The 15,627-nt window shown below is 41.4% G+C and overlaps 1 protein-coding gene across 1 annotated transcript in view; it reads right to left on the bottom strand.

The window, feature by feature from the left end:
- Positions 1–381: 381 nt before the first annotated feature.
- Positions 382–15,627, bottom strand: part of LOC309394041 (apolipoprotein L3-like) — a 42,306-nt gene continuing 27,060 nt past the window's right edge. Inside the window, exons 2-7 of the mRNA XM_081956724.1 lie at positions 13,723–13,840; positions 12,656–12,736; positions 11,049–11,146; positions 10,175–10,258; positions 6,774–6,873; positions 382–1,908 (exon numbers count right to left, since the gene is read on the bottom strand). Coding sequence (XP_081812850.1) covers positions 1,042–1,899 — 858 coding nt within the window. The 5' untranslated portion in view covers positions 1,900–1,908; positions 6,774–6,873; positions 10,175–10,258; ... (1 more) ...; positions 12,656–12,736; positions 13,723–13,840 and the 3' untranslated portion in view covers positions 382–1,041. The remainder of the gene's footprint in view (positions 1,909–6,773; positions 6,874–10,174; positions 10,259–11,048; positions 11,147–12,655; positions 12,737–13,722; positions 13,841–15,627) is intronic.

Below are 15,627 nucleotides of genomic sequence, written 5' to 3'. Positions count from 1 at the left end.
TTTAGCTTTCACAGCAATCTGAACAATATCAACTAATAACAAGAAATGAAAATGATTTCAAAAAAATCAAATCGATATGATTCATAATTCTTATAGTGTAAACCTATGTTAAAACCAATGTCTTGCTGACACATTGATTTGTCCCAAGCAAATGAATCCAGCTCATCTGATAAAACCAATAAATGAAAGAAACACAAACTTAGATAACAGATCATAGCTTAGTGGTTTGGAAACCACATAACAACACTGGGCAACAGGACCTTGGGAAGAGTGAGTTTCAATAGCTGGGGGTGGGGCAAAACAGTAAGGACTAGCTAACTTTAAGCAATTTAGGACCTTTGTCCCCAGTGGCACTCCAATCTCAAGAAGTAATAGGCAGTTTTCAGCAGTTGTATAGGTTTATTGATGCACAGGTCCATATAATTGCCCCTTTAATAGACTTCTTAATTCCAACACAAGCTAGATAGAGCTATACAGAACTACCTTATCACTAAGGTAAATAGAGAGATACTATTTGTTAGTTACATAGTTTTTAAAATAAATTTGACCTATGGCTACTCATTCACAGATATATGCATGTCTTCAAATCGGCAGAAAAGACAGGTCAAACAAGAAGAGTGAAAGAAAAGAACACAGAACAAGTCAGAAATGTATTCAACTGTGTGGAACAAAGAAAACTGAATTAATCAACCTTTTCCCCTTTTTCTTTTCTTAATACTATCTGGCAAAACAATGTTGGATTCTGATCAGCAATTTTCAGTTAATACAGTTCTAGAGAATGGAGATTTTATAGTATCCCTCCCCTGTTACCCTCCCACCAAGCCACCAAGCCATGCCCGAAGAACTGATAGTAAACATTTTTGAATCCCACTACTGGGTCATATAATACCTACTAAATAAAAGTTTAAAGTAGCTTTTAGATTATTATAAAGCAAAACCAAAATGTAGTCCTCATGATTGTCAGCTCCCAAAAGTACTTCAGATTAAGTAAATGCTGTATTTGCTATATATATGAAGTGGTTCTTGGCTCTTTCCTTAAGTTTACACCACATCTTTTAGTTCATTGTAGAGTTTGCTGAGATTCTGCAGTTCCTCTTTAAGTAAGCTTGCCTTCTTTCTTATCTCTGAAGCCAGCTGTGCTTTGCCTCCCTTCTTCAAATGTTTAGCATCCTGGACAAGGCCATAGGCATCAACCAGGAGAAACACTCCAGCTGATACAGCATTTAACATCCTAGCTCCTTTGGTCATTGCAAGGGTAGGTCCACTGAAAGCTTTTTTAATATCTTTTGAGTTCTTAAACCTACTCCAGGAGCTCCTTCCTGCATTAGCTGCTTGCTTTGCTAAAGTCTTAAGGTGTGTTTGAGCAGTCTTCCATGCCTTTACATTTGTTTTAATCTTCTTTGCAGCCATTTCCATGTCAGGAACCCGACCAGAAATATTAGAGACAAGCTGTCTGACATTCTTCCCCATCACTCCATTATTTGGGGTCAGCTCAGTTCTGGAATCTATTGTAAGAGACTGGACTGATTTTCTTAGGCTCTTCTCACATTCATTCATGAGATCTTCAGCTCTCTTCCTTTCTTTTGAATTGATAATATTCTCATATAAAGCTGCAGAAAGGCTGATCGCTGTGGCTCCTGCTCCCAAGCCAATCCCAGTGGCTGTTAGGATTAAGCTCCCACCTGCTGAGATAGGAGCCAAGGTCAACCCCAGAATGGTCAAGATGCCAGAGGTGGCACTTATGGAACAGGAAACAAGGCTGGCAGTGGTGCAGCCCTTGTGGATCCTGTCAATGTGATTTGCCACTTCCTGAAGGCAACTGAAGCACTTTTCAACCTCATTTTTCTGGGTAGGAAATTCTTTCACAAAATATTCTCTAGCTGTTTCTTCCCAAGGCATCTTTCTTTTCTGTCAAAAAAAATATATATCAAAGTAATATATTTGTGGTTTTTAATCATAAAAATATGATAAACTTTGTGGATTTTGCCATGTTTTTTTCTAAATCATAACTCACATCCAAGCCCTGAGTTTAAAAAAAGTTGAAAACAATTTTGACTGTATTTATTTCCCCCACCCCCCAAAAAAATTAGAAGTCTGACTTCTGTGACAGTTTCTCAGTCATTAGACCGTTCTGATTCCTTCCTCTGAAACAGGAAGAATTCTGATTTTATAGATATTTGAAATTGGGTTGCTTCTCTTGCTGTCTCATCACTCCTTCCGACACTAGGATTTCCCAGTGTTAAAAAGACCTAAAAATGAGTCATAACAGAGATATGGCAGGCAGCTGGCAAAAATTGATTGAAACACTTAACAAAGGGATTCTTTGAAGGGGAAATAAAATCTTTGACAGGACTGGGACAACAGCTGCCCCTCCCCCCATTTCCTTGATCATATGTAGGCAGTATGCAGAATTAATCTTGGAGTACATTATTACTGCATTCAGTACTGCATTGAGCACTGCATTCAGTTCTGGTCGCCACGATGTAAAAAAGATGTGGAGACTCTAGAAAGAGTGCAGAGAAGAGCAACAAAGATGATTAGGGGACTGGAGACTAAAACGTATGAAGAACGGTTGCAGGAACTGGGTATGTTTAGCTTAAGAGAAAGAAGGACTAGGGGAGACATGATAGCAGTGTTCCAATATCTCAGGGGTTGCCACAAAGAAGAGGGAGTCAAACTATTCTCCAAGGCACCTGAGGATAGAACAAGAAGCAATGGGTGGAAACTAACCAAGGAGAGAAGCAACTTAGAACTGAGGAGAAACTTCCTGACAGTTAGAACAATTAATCAGTGGAACAGCTTGCCTCCAGAAGTTGTGAATGCCCCAACACTGGAAGTCTTTAAGAAGATGTTGGATAGCCATCTGTCTGAAATGGTATAGGGTTTCCTGCCTAGGCAGGGGGTTGGACTAGAAGACCTCCAAGGTCCCTCCCAACTCTACTATTGTATTTTATTTTTATTGTATTGTACATCATTTTCAGAGCATTCCAAAAAACAGGTAAGGTTGGTTTTTGTTGTCCTTGCGTTTTAATCCAGGGAAATTCCCTCAGGCAAGCTCTCCAACTCAAATATTCTATCTTCAACATCAAAAACAGATGTGATGATGTCTGGGCAGGTGGGTGGAGCCTGCTACCGAGCACACCTGCAAAGGTAAGTAGAACAGCGAGGGGGGGAAACTCCGCTGTGCCACATGATTTAGATTAACTAGAAAGCAGGAAATCCTGCTTCTAGCTAATAGAAATCACACGTCACAGCTGATTATTGGAAATACTGGTTCACCCGAACCAGTAACATTTTCTTACTAGCTGTTCGGGTGAACCGGTAAAATTTCACCCCAGATAACTTCTTTTTTTAACTTCTGAGCTTAAATATCTTACTACTTGTTTGACTAACCAATTGAAATTCCTGCTGAAGAATATCAGTGTCTCTCTCTGCAGAACAAACTGGAAAATTTGAGGCATGCTTTTCAAAAGAAATCATAACTCATTTACATGCAGCCATTATCTGTTTACTGCTTAAACCTTCCCTTTGGCAGTTCTTTAATGTACATTTTCTATTAGTGGAGATTAATGGCTGTGCTCCAGAGGAAAAGCAGCTAATTTGGGGGCAGTCAAAATTAAGATGCAGAGCAAATGGATAGTAAATGTTATATATTCACTTGGAACAGTGCCAAATTGAAGTGCCTGCCTGGAACTCTGGCTAGCTCTTGTAAACTTTCTACAACTTTGTGTAGTTTGAATTGTTAAAGTTGCTATGTCATGAACAGATGTGTTTGTTTTAAAGTGTTACATTCATGATTTGCCACATATGCACAACATCCATAACATTTCTTTTGAAGCATTTGCAGAGCATACACAGCTGTTCTCTTTTATGCATATGTCTGAAAAGAATGATTGTCAGCTGTTTTGTTTGATTATTAAAATGAGATGTGTTGTGCTGCTCTATTAAAGGTAATCATTCTAAATGCAATAGCAATGATTACATGCCTTATTTCCCCTCTCCTTGCCTCCTTCCACCCCCCTCCCTTTCAAGACCACTGAGAACAGTACATCCATAATGCATATTTTTCTAAAGGACTCCAATGGCAGTGATTGTTGCTGAATTGCTTGGTGTGAGTCAACTTCTCTTTCTTGCTAAGACTGTTAACATTTATCCACCCTCCCTCTATAGCTTCTGTTCCCATGATGATAGAGGGAAAATGGTGGAGTTTGGAATCTCTCAGGCAGATCCATGAGTAAACAGTCTGCATTCAGGGATATAATAAGGAACAACATGCTGGCAAAATTGTTATATTCAGTAAACCCCCACTAGTAGCATTTAAAGTTAAAGCCACATAGCTGATATTAGTTGAAAAAAAAAGCACAAGAAAATACTTGCTGCTGCTATAGCAAAAAATGGGTTTCCTTTATTCTTTTTCCCCTCTTGGAATGGAGGTCAACAAGGATCAAGTTGATTTTTAAATAACATTTAGAGAGCAGTAGCATCTTTCTCCTGATTGCTATTTTTCCTGTTTTGCATATAACATGCATATATTATTGGCTGATTGAAAATTGATTCTATAATCCTTTCTGGCTAACATACAATAGGTCAAAGTACATATGAGAAGGTAATAAACACAAAAGGTGATATAGGTTCTGGGTACTACCAAGAAGTATGGCCTTTTTCCAAAACCCACATGAAGAGGTTTTGCTGGTTACATTTTTGAGGCCTTTGGACCAAACTGAAAGGGAGGAGAGAGCGAGAAAGTAACTGCATATTGTCTTCTGTGCACTCAAACATTCAAAGAAACAATGTACACGCAGGAAAACAGATGATGAAACTGAGCATTTGTTTTTAGCTACAACCCTCAAATATATAGGAACTGAAATAATCTTGAGCCACTTATCCAAACCCAAAAATATGCTTCAGATCAGGTTTTGCTATAGGACCTGCAGAGATGACTTAAAGCAGGCATGTCCAAAGTGCGGCCTGGGGGCCAAATGTGGCCCTTTTTCAAATTTCAAGCGGCCCGCAGCCTCTTCTCCCCACTGGAGTTATTTGTTTAGTCTTTCATAAAATACCGTATTTTTCGAAGTATAAAGATGCATCTTTTTCCCCTCAAAAAAGAGGCTAAAAATCTGGGTGCATCTTATACACTGAATACAGCATTTTTTGCCTCCCAAAACTCTGCCCCCTTCACTAAAATGGCTGTCCATAGCCTTTAGGAGGTTTTCAGAGTGCTCTTGGGGGCTTTGGAGGGCATAAATGAGCAAAAAAGGGGCCATTTTGTGCTCAACTTTGCCCCCCCTAACCCTCAGGAGCACTCTAGAAGCCTCTTAAAGGCTATTCATGCCCTTTTTTTAAAAAAAAGGCCCATTTTCATGGGAGAGTGCAAAAACTTTTTGTTTAATTTGCCTCTTCAAAATCTTGGTGCGTCTTATACTCTGAAAAATACGGTAGTTAATTCACATTTAATGTTAAGGGTTCAAAGAATGTCAGGCTGAATGATCGGCCCCACACATTTTCACCTCACCAAATCTGGCCCTCCTTGCAAAAAGTTTGGACACCCCTGACTTAAAGGGAAGTTAGAAGATCTGAAGATGTCATATATTTGAAGGGTAGTCTATTTCAAGATAAAGTATTCTAAGACTCCCTTGAATGGGTCCCAGAAATTGCCCATCAGCAGTGAAGACTATACAGCAGACCAAGTAGGTAATAGGGTGGGGAACAAATTAGCTGTATATCAATTTTATAACCTTATTTATTTTTTAACATTTTATACTTCATTTAATTCAATGTCATAAGCCACCTAGAGTTGCCTTTGGCAAGATAGGTAGCATACAAGTTTCATAAATAATTAAATATACAGTATGGCATAAAGTATATAAACTCATATCAGAGTTTTTTTTTAAAAAAGTAAGTTGCTAGATAATACTGTTTCTGCCCATTGAAACTGAGTTTGCAAGTTGTCAAGGAACAATGGAGTCCATTTTCCTAGGAAACTTGCTTAGAGAATAAATACCCTAAATACAATAAATCCTACCTTTTCTTCATTTCAATGGATGGAATCCATTATACCGTACTTATAATATTTGAAAGGCACAGCAAATGACACACTTTGCCTCACAACTTTGTGACAAATTTTAAAACAACTAGTTTAATAGAGTCTACATGTTTTAAAATCACAGACAAATTTTAAAAAGCTCTTATGGAGAAAAATCTTAAAGTTATTTGAATTGTTTTGGTGGTGATTGAATCAATAACTAGAATGAGAGAAATTGAAATCATTTGTAGATTGTCCTGTGTCCTCTATAATGCCTGAATGATACCTCCAAGAATTCCTTGGCCGACTGGGATTGTAAGATCTAATAAAACTACTGCAGGGTATCAGATTGGAGAAGGCATCCGAATAAAATGGGGTACCAAAATTGTTACACATCTAAATTATAATTGTCTACACAATTTCAATACTAGATTGAAAGATGGATATACACCTAATATAACAGTATAATATATGTAATAGCAAACTCTGTAGTGTGAAAAGTAAACTTTGCCTCCATTTCATTCGCTTTCCAATAATGGCTACTTGCCCAAAAGAAGCTATTGTACACTGTTTCTTAAATTACAGGCTGGGAGCCCTCTCCATTTCATGGCTGGGAATAGTCAGAGTTTATCTTCTTGTGTAGTTATTTCTATTAAATGTAGTTATTTCTGTTCTATCAGTGATGGCCCATGATTAACACCTTGAACAATAGTAAGAAGAATGATTATTTAAGAAGTCTTATCTTGGTTACCTTGCAAGTTCAATTGTATTTTGTAGGCCTAGCTGCTGTTCAGTTTGGTTTGTCCACCAAAATCTCTGTGACTCCCACTATGCCATCATTCTCTAATTCTCTAAATCGAGACAAAACAAATATCTTGTTATACATTTTATTATCTTAATTCTTGATAAGAGGACACAGAGGTTAACAATAATGCTTTGAGTTTGCAATGTTTTAAACTTGGCTCAGCCAAGAATTCTCAAGCTAGGTGCAGGAATATGAATCAACAATTACAAGAGAGCCACTGAACATGGCAAAAACATTTCCATCACCATGATTAATCCACCTACATGAAATGCCTGGGATAAAAACATACAGATCCTTGGTTTTAGGTAGATGTAAAAAAACAAAAAGCTACTACAGTTAATATGATGGCCATTATATTGGTGAACATGTAGTTTGGAAAGTGGCAAATAGAAACATCTGGAAGAATGAATGGACAATAAATGGAAAAGGAAAAATTGACTGGAACTTGAAAGTGAGGGGGGGGAGGGATAAGCAGGAAAGAATGTGTTACTTTGAAGCTAGAAGTTGGAAAACTAAGTGAAAACTAAAAGGAGGCCTTTTAGAGGAATTAAAAGACTGTGACAGAGTTGGACAATAGTGTGTAGCAAGAACATTGTATGGAAGAAAGATACAGTTAAGAAGAAATGACCGAAAGATTGTTGACAGGACCTGTTGAGTCTGTAATTGCTAGCCTATTAGCTAACCTTGCTAATAGGTTCTTACTGCTTAACGGTGTGGAATCTAACAAGACTGAGCTGGATGGGGAAAAACAGGTTCTTTAATATGAAATTTGCAATGGCAAGGAAAGAGAGGTGGCACTGATACTCTCCGAGGCTCTGTTGGTAACTAGATGATGTTTGTAAAAAACCAGATGAGAGGACTTGTTTGTGATGTTGTGATTAGTGAACAATTGGGAATTTTGCTGATGTGTGTCCTCTTTTTTGCACAGGTAAATTTCTCCCAGAATTCTTATTAATTGGCTAATAGTGAACTGTCCAGATTTGTGTTCGGGGATATCAGTATTAATTTGGCCTTACTACCGTGTTTCCCCGAAAATACAACATGTCCTGAAACTAAACCCTTGCGACATTTTTCGCGTGCGCAAAAATATAAGCCCACCCTCGAAAATAAACCCTCTGGACAATCCCTCCCCTCCGACCAGGCAGAGCACCGCTCGCCGACCTAGCGGTATCCCGAAGGCACCAAGCCACGGGAATAAGGTGGGGGCAAAGGCGCTTGCGTTGCTTGGTACTTTCGGGGTACCGCTAGGTCAATCAGCGGCGCTGTGTCCAGCTGAAGAGGGGGGGGTTGCTGGGCAGCGGCTCTCTTGCAAGCGGGCTTCCGAAGAGCCGGGCACAGCCTCAGGGTCGAATGGCTGTGTTGCGCTGTCGCAGCAGCAACGCAGCAGCCATGAGGTGACCAAGCTTATGAGCAGCCGCCCGGCAACCTCCCTTTCCAGCCGTGCATAGTGCCACTGACCGACCTAGCAGTACCCGGAAGGCACCAAGCAACGCGAGCGCCTGTTCGCCGCCCTCCGCCTCCCGCGGCTCGGTGCCTTCGGAATGCCCCTAGGTGAGTGAATGGGGCTCTTCATGGCTGGAGGGGAGTTTCGCAGCGGCTTTTCCGCTCCCCGCTCGCGTGAAGGGCATCTGCGCTGCTGGCGCCGTCCGCCGCTTGGGTTTTTTTTTTCAAAGCACGGAGGATGGATGCCGCTCTGGAAGTACGCTCTATGGTTGTGGGCTGCAGATTGTACAACCATAGAGCGTACTTCCAGAGCGGCATCCATCCTCCGTGCTTTGAAAAAAAAACCCCAAGCGGCGGACGGCGCCAGCAGCGCAGATGCCCTTCGCGCGAGCGGGGAGCGGAAAAGCCGCTGCGAAACTCCCCTCCAGCCATGCAGAGCCCCATTCACTCACCTAGGGGCATTCCGAAGGCACCGAGCCGCGGGAGGCGGAGGGCGGCGAACAGGCGCTCGCGTTGCTTGGTGCCTTCCGGGTACTGCTAGGTCGGTCAGTGGCACTATGCACGGCTGGAAAGGGGGGTTGCCGGGCGGCTGCTCATAAGCTTGGTCACCTCATGGCTGCTGCGTTGCTGCTGCGACAGTGCAACACAGCCATTCGACCCTGAGGCTGTGCCCGGCTCTTCGGGAACCCAGTCATAGGGGAGCAGCCGCCCGGCAACCCAAAAATAATAAGCCCTCCCCTTTAATAAGCCCAAGGCCATATTTCGTGGGTCAAAAAAATATAAGCCCCTGGCGTATTTTCGGGGAAACACGGTATTTCATAATGATTAAAGTGTGATTGACAATGGATGATTTGTATTTATATTTTGATGGATTTTTATAAAGATGCTATTTTTATCATTTTAAGAGTTAGCTCTTGAAACATGTTTGGTTCTAGTTTGGAATAAGGAATGTATACACTATACTTCTTTCCCATCTGTTTAGTTTGGCATATATCAGCGATAGCGAACCTTTTTTGGCTCACGTGCCATAAGTGGGGGGAGCGCAGGGGGGTCGTGTGTGGGTGTGCCCCACCCATAATGTAATGCGCGACCCCCACTGCGCATGCGCGCACTACAGGCGCAACCCCCCAATTTTACATGCTTTTTTCGCCCTCCCCAGGCTCCAGAGGCTTTATAGGAGCCTGGGGAGGGCGAAAACAGCTTCCCCTGCCCCCCCCCCAGACGCCCTCCGGAGGCGTCAGGGAAGCCTGAGTCTTCCCTGACACCTCCGGAGTGCTCAAATCAACCCTCCGAGCAAACTGGAAGTCACTTCCGGTTTGCTCGGAGGATTGTTTTGAGCGCTCCAAAGGCTTCAGGGACTGTCCGGAGGCTTCTCTGACGCTTCCGGAAGGCGTCCGGGGGGGCGGGGGAGGCTGTTTTTGCCCTCCCCAGGCTCCCATAAAGCCTCTGGAGCCTGGGGAGGGTGAAAAATGGCTTTAAAACAGGGTGAACTCAGCTGGCCAGTGCGCGCATGCGCTCTGGCCAGCTGACAGGGCAGCGCCTCACGTGCTCTGACAAATGGCTCCATGTGCCACCTGTGGCACGCGTGCCATATGTTCCCCATCACTGGCATATATCCTCCTGCTTGCTTTTCTATAGAATGTCAGGAAAAAATGGATATTTTCCCCAACTTTTAGTCAATAGGTAAAATTTTTAAATAGATGATATCATACTTACGATGGATTCAACAATGGATTTTCCCATTTAAATCATATGGGAAGGCAAATTCCTTGTGTCCAATCACACTTTGCTAATAATTCTGTCTGTTCTGTTCTGTACTATTCGGTTCAATTCAGTTCAGTTCTGTTCCATTCTGTTCCATTCCATTATGTGCATTTCTTAAAATTATTACTCTAAAAGCTCACCTGCATAAAACTGATTTTCTTCTGAGGCCATTGTTAACAGCACCATGTTGAAAATTCTTTTCAAATTCTTCTAACATTTGATCACTGGACAAGAAATGGAATCCAGAAAATTGCTGTGCAGTAAAATCCTTATTCGTTTAATTGTCATGAATTTAATGGTTACCACTTTTTAATCATCAAGGCATTTTCTTCAAGAGGGAAGCTTGCACAAATGTAATAATATTGCATTATTTCTTACATATATTGTTTTTACAATAGCAACAGCAATTTATGTCTAGCCATAAAGCCATATCATAATACAAAAAAAATTGAATAAAGCTATCCTTGACAAATATCTAAAAATATTAAACTCAGATGTGCTTTTCAGTCTTAGATTTGGCCCAGTCAGAGCTACATGTGTATTTTTTCAATTATGCTGTTTCATTCAAAAAGAAGGACAATTTAAAGACATAAATATATTGTTTTGACAAATGGATTTCAGGGAGCCATTTTTGTTCAAGATATAAATATACAACTGGCACTCAAATATGTGCTTTGTTTCCACTCTCTGGTACAATTTCTATATAAATAATTTCCCACCAGTAATTACCATATGCCCTATATAAAAAATTCTCAATCTGTTTTAAACTGCAGCTGTCGTTTGTGCCCAGTATACTTAAGTGACATGAATGACATGTTTTAAACCCCATAATTTATCCCCATGTAAAGGTACAAATGTAACTTTAGCTTTGTACATCTTGTACAGATCCTAGATAACAATGATTTACTAATTTTAATAATGAATTCATATGTGCCGTTGTGCTAAGTGAGCTCCTATCCTGATGACCCAGTCTCAGAAAACGTTACCACTAAATAAGGAAAGATATTCACTTACTCTATTGGTGTACCATCTACAAAACTGCCATGTCTGTTATGCGTTTTTCCAAAGATGTTTGGAATAGACTTGAAGACAGCAGAAGAGAAGAGAAAGACCTGGATAAAAATCACAAAATAAAAAATCCTGCAGATAAAAATAAAATGGCTGTGGCAAAAAGAGAGCAAAGGGAGTACCAATACTAATAGGCAACGTGGGTGTAATCCGGGGTTGGGTTCCTGCCAGTTCTACAGAAGAGGTTCCACAAATCTACTGTGCCATTTAGAACCGGTTCCAGCTCCCTCCCTCCCCCCCGCCCGTACCACGCTTGCCCCGCCTGCCGCTCACTGATTGGCTGGCTCACCAATCGCCCCGCCTACCTCTAAGAGTCCTATCTAAACCTTAAAGTCTTAAAGCTGTCAAGTTTGAAGACCCCTGGGTTTTTTTTTCTAAAGGGTTAATGGTGCAAGGGTCTTGTAACTTGACAGCTTTAAGACTTGTGTGCTTCAAATGCCAGAGTTTCTGAGCCAACATTTTGGTTGCTAAGCAAGAGCGTTATTAAGTGAGTTTCACCACATTTTACAAGTTGGTCACATGACTGCCAAGCCATTCCCACTTGGTCACATGGCTGGCAATCCACTCCCACCTGGTCACATGGCTGGCAAGCCACTCCCACAAAGCAGTCCACACCTACAGAAGAGGTTCTAAAAATGTTTGAAACCCACCACTGGTGTAATCCCACAATAACTGGAGCACCACTTGAACACCATCTGCATTGACAAAATCAGCAGCAGTCAACTGCCAAAGGTAGCTTTACCTGGAACGGCTTACATCCTGTAACAATGCCTGTAATACCATCAAATAACATATGTCTATTCCAGGTCCATAAAATTGCCAAATCCAGTTTAAACATCTGGCTGATTCTATTTCATTGAAGGCATTTAAATGGGGAAAATTTGTTATAAGAAATACATTTGTGTCAGTGGTAGGTTGCAATTTATTTTACTACCCCTTCACTTGCGCACGCTCATGCAATGCTTCTGTGCATGCACAGAAGTGTCCAGGCAGGTGGGCGGAGCCTCCCGCCACAGCTACTACCGGTTCGCCCAATCTGGGACGAACAAGTAGCAAACCACCTCTGATTTGTATACTTGCAAAAAATTGATATTTTAAGGTCCCTTCCAACTCACTATTTTAAGATTATAAACTCATGATATTTTTTGTTCAGAGATCCTGTATCTTTTTGGTTTTGTTTTATTTTCAATCTACTAAAATCAAGACTATTAAGTGACTATAAAGTTTACTAAGGCTACTCAAACTCTTACATACTTATATTTTCCCCCATTTCTCTGTTACTTAGGTTAACAATACATAATACATTTATTTATGAGTCAGTCCTGCAGAACTTGTAAAAATGTACTTCTAAATAGAAAAGAATTACATGATTTCTTCCCTTGTTTTAATTTTTTTAAAATCTAAATCCTCTCCCTTCATTCAGAGTCAGAACCCCGATAATTTTGGGCACTGTTTTCTTATTTTACATTTAGAACATCAAATAAACTCCACATTTCTTTATTGACATCTAGTTTGTTAAAATGAAAAGGATCAATCAAAATTTGAATGCTTACCTTTCTAACTCTCTTAGATGGTGACCCTCTAAAATGCATTGAGAAGCTTCTCTGGGAGTGGCTGGAATTTCTGATGAATGACTAAAACGGAGAATAGAAGCTGGTTTGTAAAGAGATTCCAGGTTTGCTCAAGCAACAAACAACCTCATTGTGTCATCTCATTTGTTCTTCCCTGCTGTCTCAACATAGAACTCTCAAATTCCAATTGGATAAGAAATACCCAAAGATTGAAGGAGTACACCAGCTCCCAATTGTCCCAGCCATTGTGGCTAATGTAGAGGAATCCTGGGAGTTTGGACAACTTCTCAGAGTCACAAATATCGGGTTATTTTTATTTATATAGTATGTAGCCCCCTTAGGAAAATGTGTAGGAATTCTGTAATAAGTAGTGTGGAATTAGTTACACTTATTAAAATAAACTTTTTAAAATAAAAAGAAGCAAAATTGGTGTCAACCTCAGAAAAGCTTATCTATTTTATTTACCTATTCCCCCAACACAGTGGTGGGTTGCAGGCGGTACGCCCCGGTACGTGCGTACTGCAGCCAGCCCAAAGCACTGGATACCGTTCCGGTACGGTGCTCCAGAGGGCCCACCCACCCACCCGAGCTCCTTACTGGAGTTTAAAGGCTTTTGCGCTTCCGTGCAGATGCATGGCGCGTACAGCTCCTGCACGACGCTCTGCGGAGCAGCTGGAGCATCACGGAGCGTCACGGAGCTTCGTGGAGGCGCTTGAACACATGCGCACGCTGCACGTGTCCATGAGGACGCTGCCAGCCCCGTTCCAACCGTACCGGTTGGAACGGAATTTGCAACCCACCACTGCCCCAACCCCACTCTGGACAGGGCACCTCTTAAAGGTGGTAGACTTCAGCGCTGAGTTCAGACTGTAGAAAATATGCAGCAGTTCTAATAACTACTGGGTAATTCATGCAAATAGGTGTCACAATAGCTCAAACTTATTTTGTGCAGGCTGGCCTTGTAATAACAGAAATCTTTTCACTTTTACGAATAGGTTTAGAAGGGTTAATGCGGTTAAATCAGAGTAGTAAAAATAGCTACCACTTACTTTTAATTGCTCCCTGTGTGTACCAACCTGGGTGAAGGTCTCCAGAACCCCATCTCATTTGACATGCATACATTTTGCTCATGGGTAATTGAGGTTCAAGGTGATAGCAATTCTGATCCTGTTAATCAAATGTTAATTAGTCCACCTGCCACCTTCTTCTTGTTGACTTTCTGAAAATTGAGACAACTTTGCCCTTCTTAGCCCATAAAAGCAGATGAAAAAACAAAAGATCCATCTCCTTTCATCACATTACACGGCACATCATTATAATAGGGTCATAAATTATTCCTGAATAATTTTGCAATGAACATGACAAAACTTCATTTGCTGTTCTTTTCCTTTACAAGCACTAGATGGCAGTGATTATGTACAAGAGATCCAAGGCTGGTTGTAGCTGCAGTAAAATAATAGTCGATACATTCTTGTGTTACCAGGCAGTATGTTTTTGTCTTTTTTATGCGTTAGGGTTGCACGGGATATATCACAATGATATTAACTGGAGAGGCTGGTGTTTGAATTCATCAAAACTTGAAAAGTTTCTTTTTCAGGAGGGTGGAATTGAGGTTTTCAAGGTTTTTTTTCTTTAATGATACACTTATTTTAGTCCTTAGGAATAAAGGCACATAAAAATGTGTTGATTTTGGCAATACATTCTTGGAATGGTGGAGTTCAAATGTTCAATTCCGATAATAGTTGATCCCAATGCCAGGTACACATTGAAAAGTTTAGTGACAGAGCTGGCAGCATATCAGGTACACAGTCTGCTTTTCAACCCCAAGGGGATTTGACTAGACGTTATATTGTAAACAATTCTTTGAGGGTACACAACACCGACAAATAACAAGGCTGTAAGGGGAGAGGGATAAAAGTAGATTTTGGCTCTAGAAGCGTGTTAGAGACACGAAACCTAGGAAGCATCCAAATACACAGGAGTATCAGGGGTCAGAACTGGGTTGCGCCCGGTTTGGCCCAGTTCAGCCGAACCTGTAGTGGAATTTAGGCCTGGGTTGCAGAATTGACAGCGACCCAGGCCTGCTACGCCCCCGAACCGGTTCCCACACTTCCGCTTGGCCGCCGCCATTTTGGTTTTTAGTGACTGCGCATGCACGGTTCACTGTACATTGTTTTGTGCATGCACAAAGCACAATTGACATTGAACAGCTTGCGCGCAGTGTGTGGGTCTTATGCGCGGGTTGTGAACCAGTAGTAAAACTGGCAGCAACCCACCCCTGTCTGGGTTGTCTAAGTGGTCAAAATATCAAGATGGCCACACTGTGGCCTATTAAAATGGGCAAAGCTTCAAACGCAACGTGATGGCTGCCATCTTGAGGAAGAAGGACTTTTCCCTGACCAGAAAAAAAGATCATGTGGGAGAGAGTCCACATTTTTCCATGAACAGAAATTTCTGCCATAGAGGCCAATGGATATTGGTGGGAAGGGATAAGATGGATCTAGGATGGAGGGAAGGAGAGAGGAGAAGGAGAAGGAGGTTCTCCTCACATTTGGAATTCTCCTGTGATGATTTGTCCTGCAGTGAGTTGCCCTGGGTGAACCGACTTTGGAGACCCAATAGCAACAACCTGGTAGGGGCAATCCAGCTGTTGTCCCAGCCTGCAGACAGCTTTGGGATAATCATCCACTGGTTTTCCATCGTCTTGTTTTTAAAAAGGTAAGATTTGGTGGGTTGGTATGAGAAACAATGTATGTGAGCTAAGCAGAAAGCAAAGCACCCTTCACCTCCCTGAATAAATCCTCACAACGTCCTGTGGTTTGGAATCCGCCGTAGTTGCCGTTTTCAGTTTACCGATTCCACTATCTGCAGTAAGTTTTAAATTCCAGTTTCTATAAACCCCAGAGAGCAGATGCTCCAAGTCTGAGCAACAAGACGTTAATAAGCCATCTGTG

This window comes from Natrix helvetica, assembly GCF_964273705.1.
Source record: "Natrix helvetica genome assembly, chromosome: 6".
NCBI lineage: Eukaryota > Metazoa > Chordata > Lepidosauria > Squamata > Natricidae > Natrix > Natrix helvetica.
Note: the sequence above shows the minus strand (reverse complement) of the source record. Positions and strands in the feature narration are given on the sequence as shown.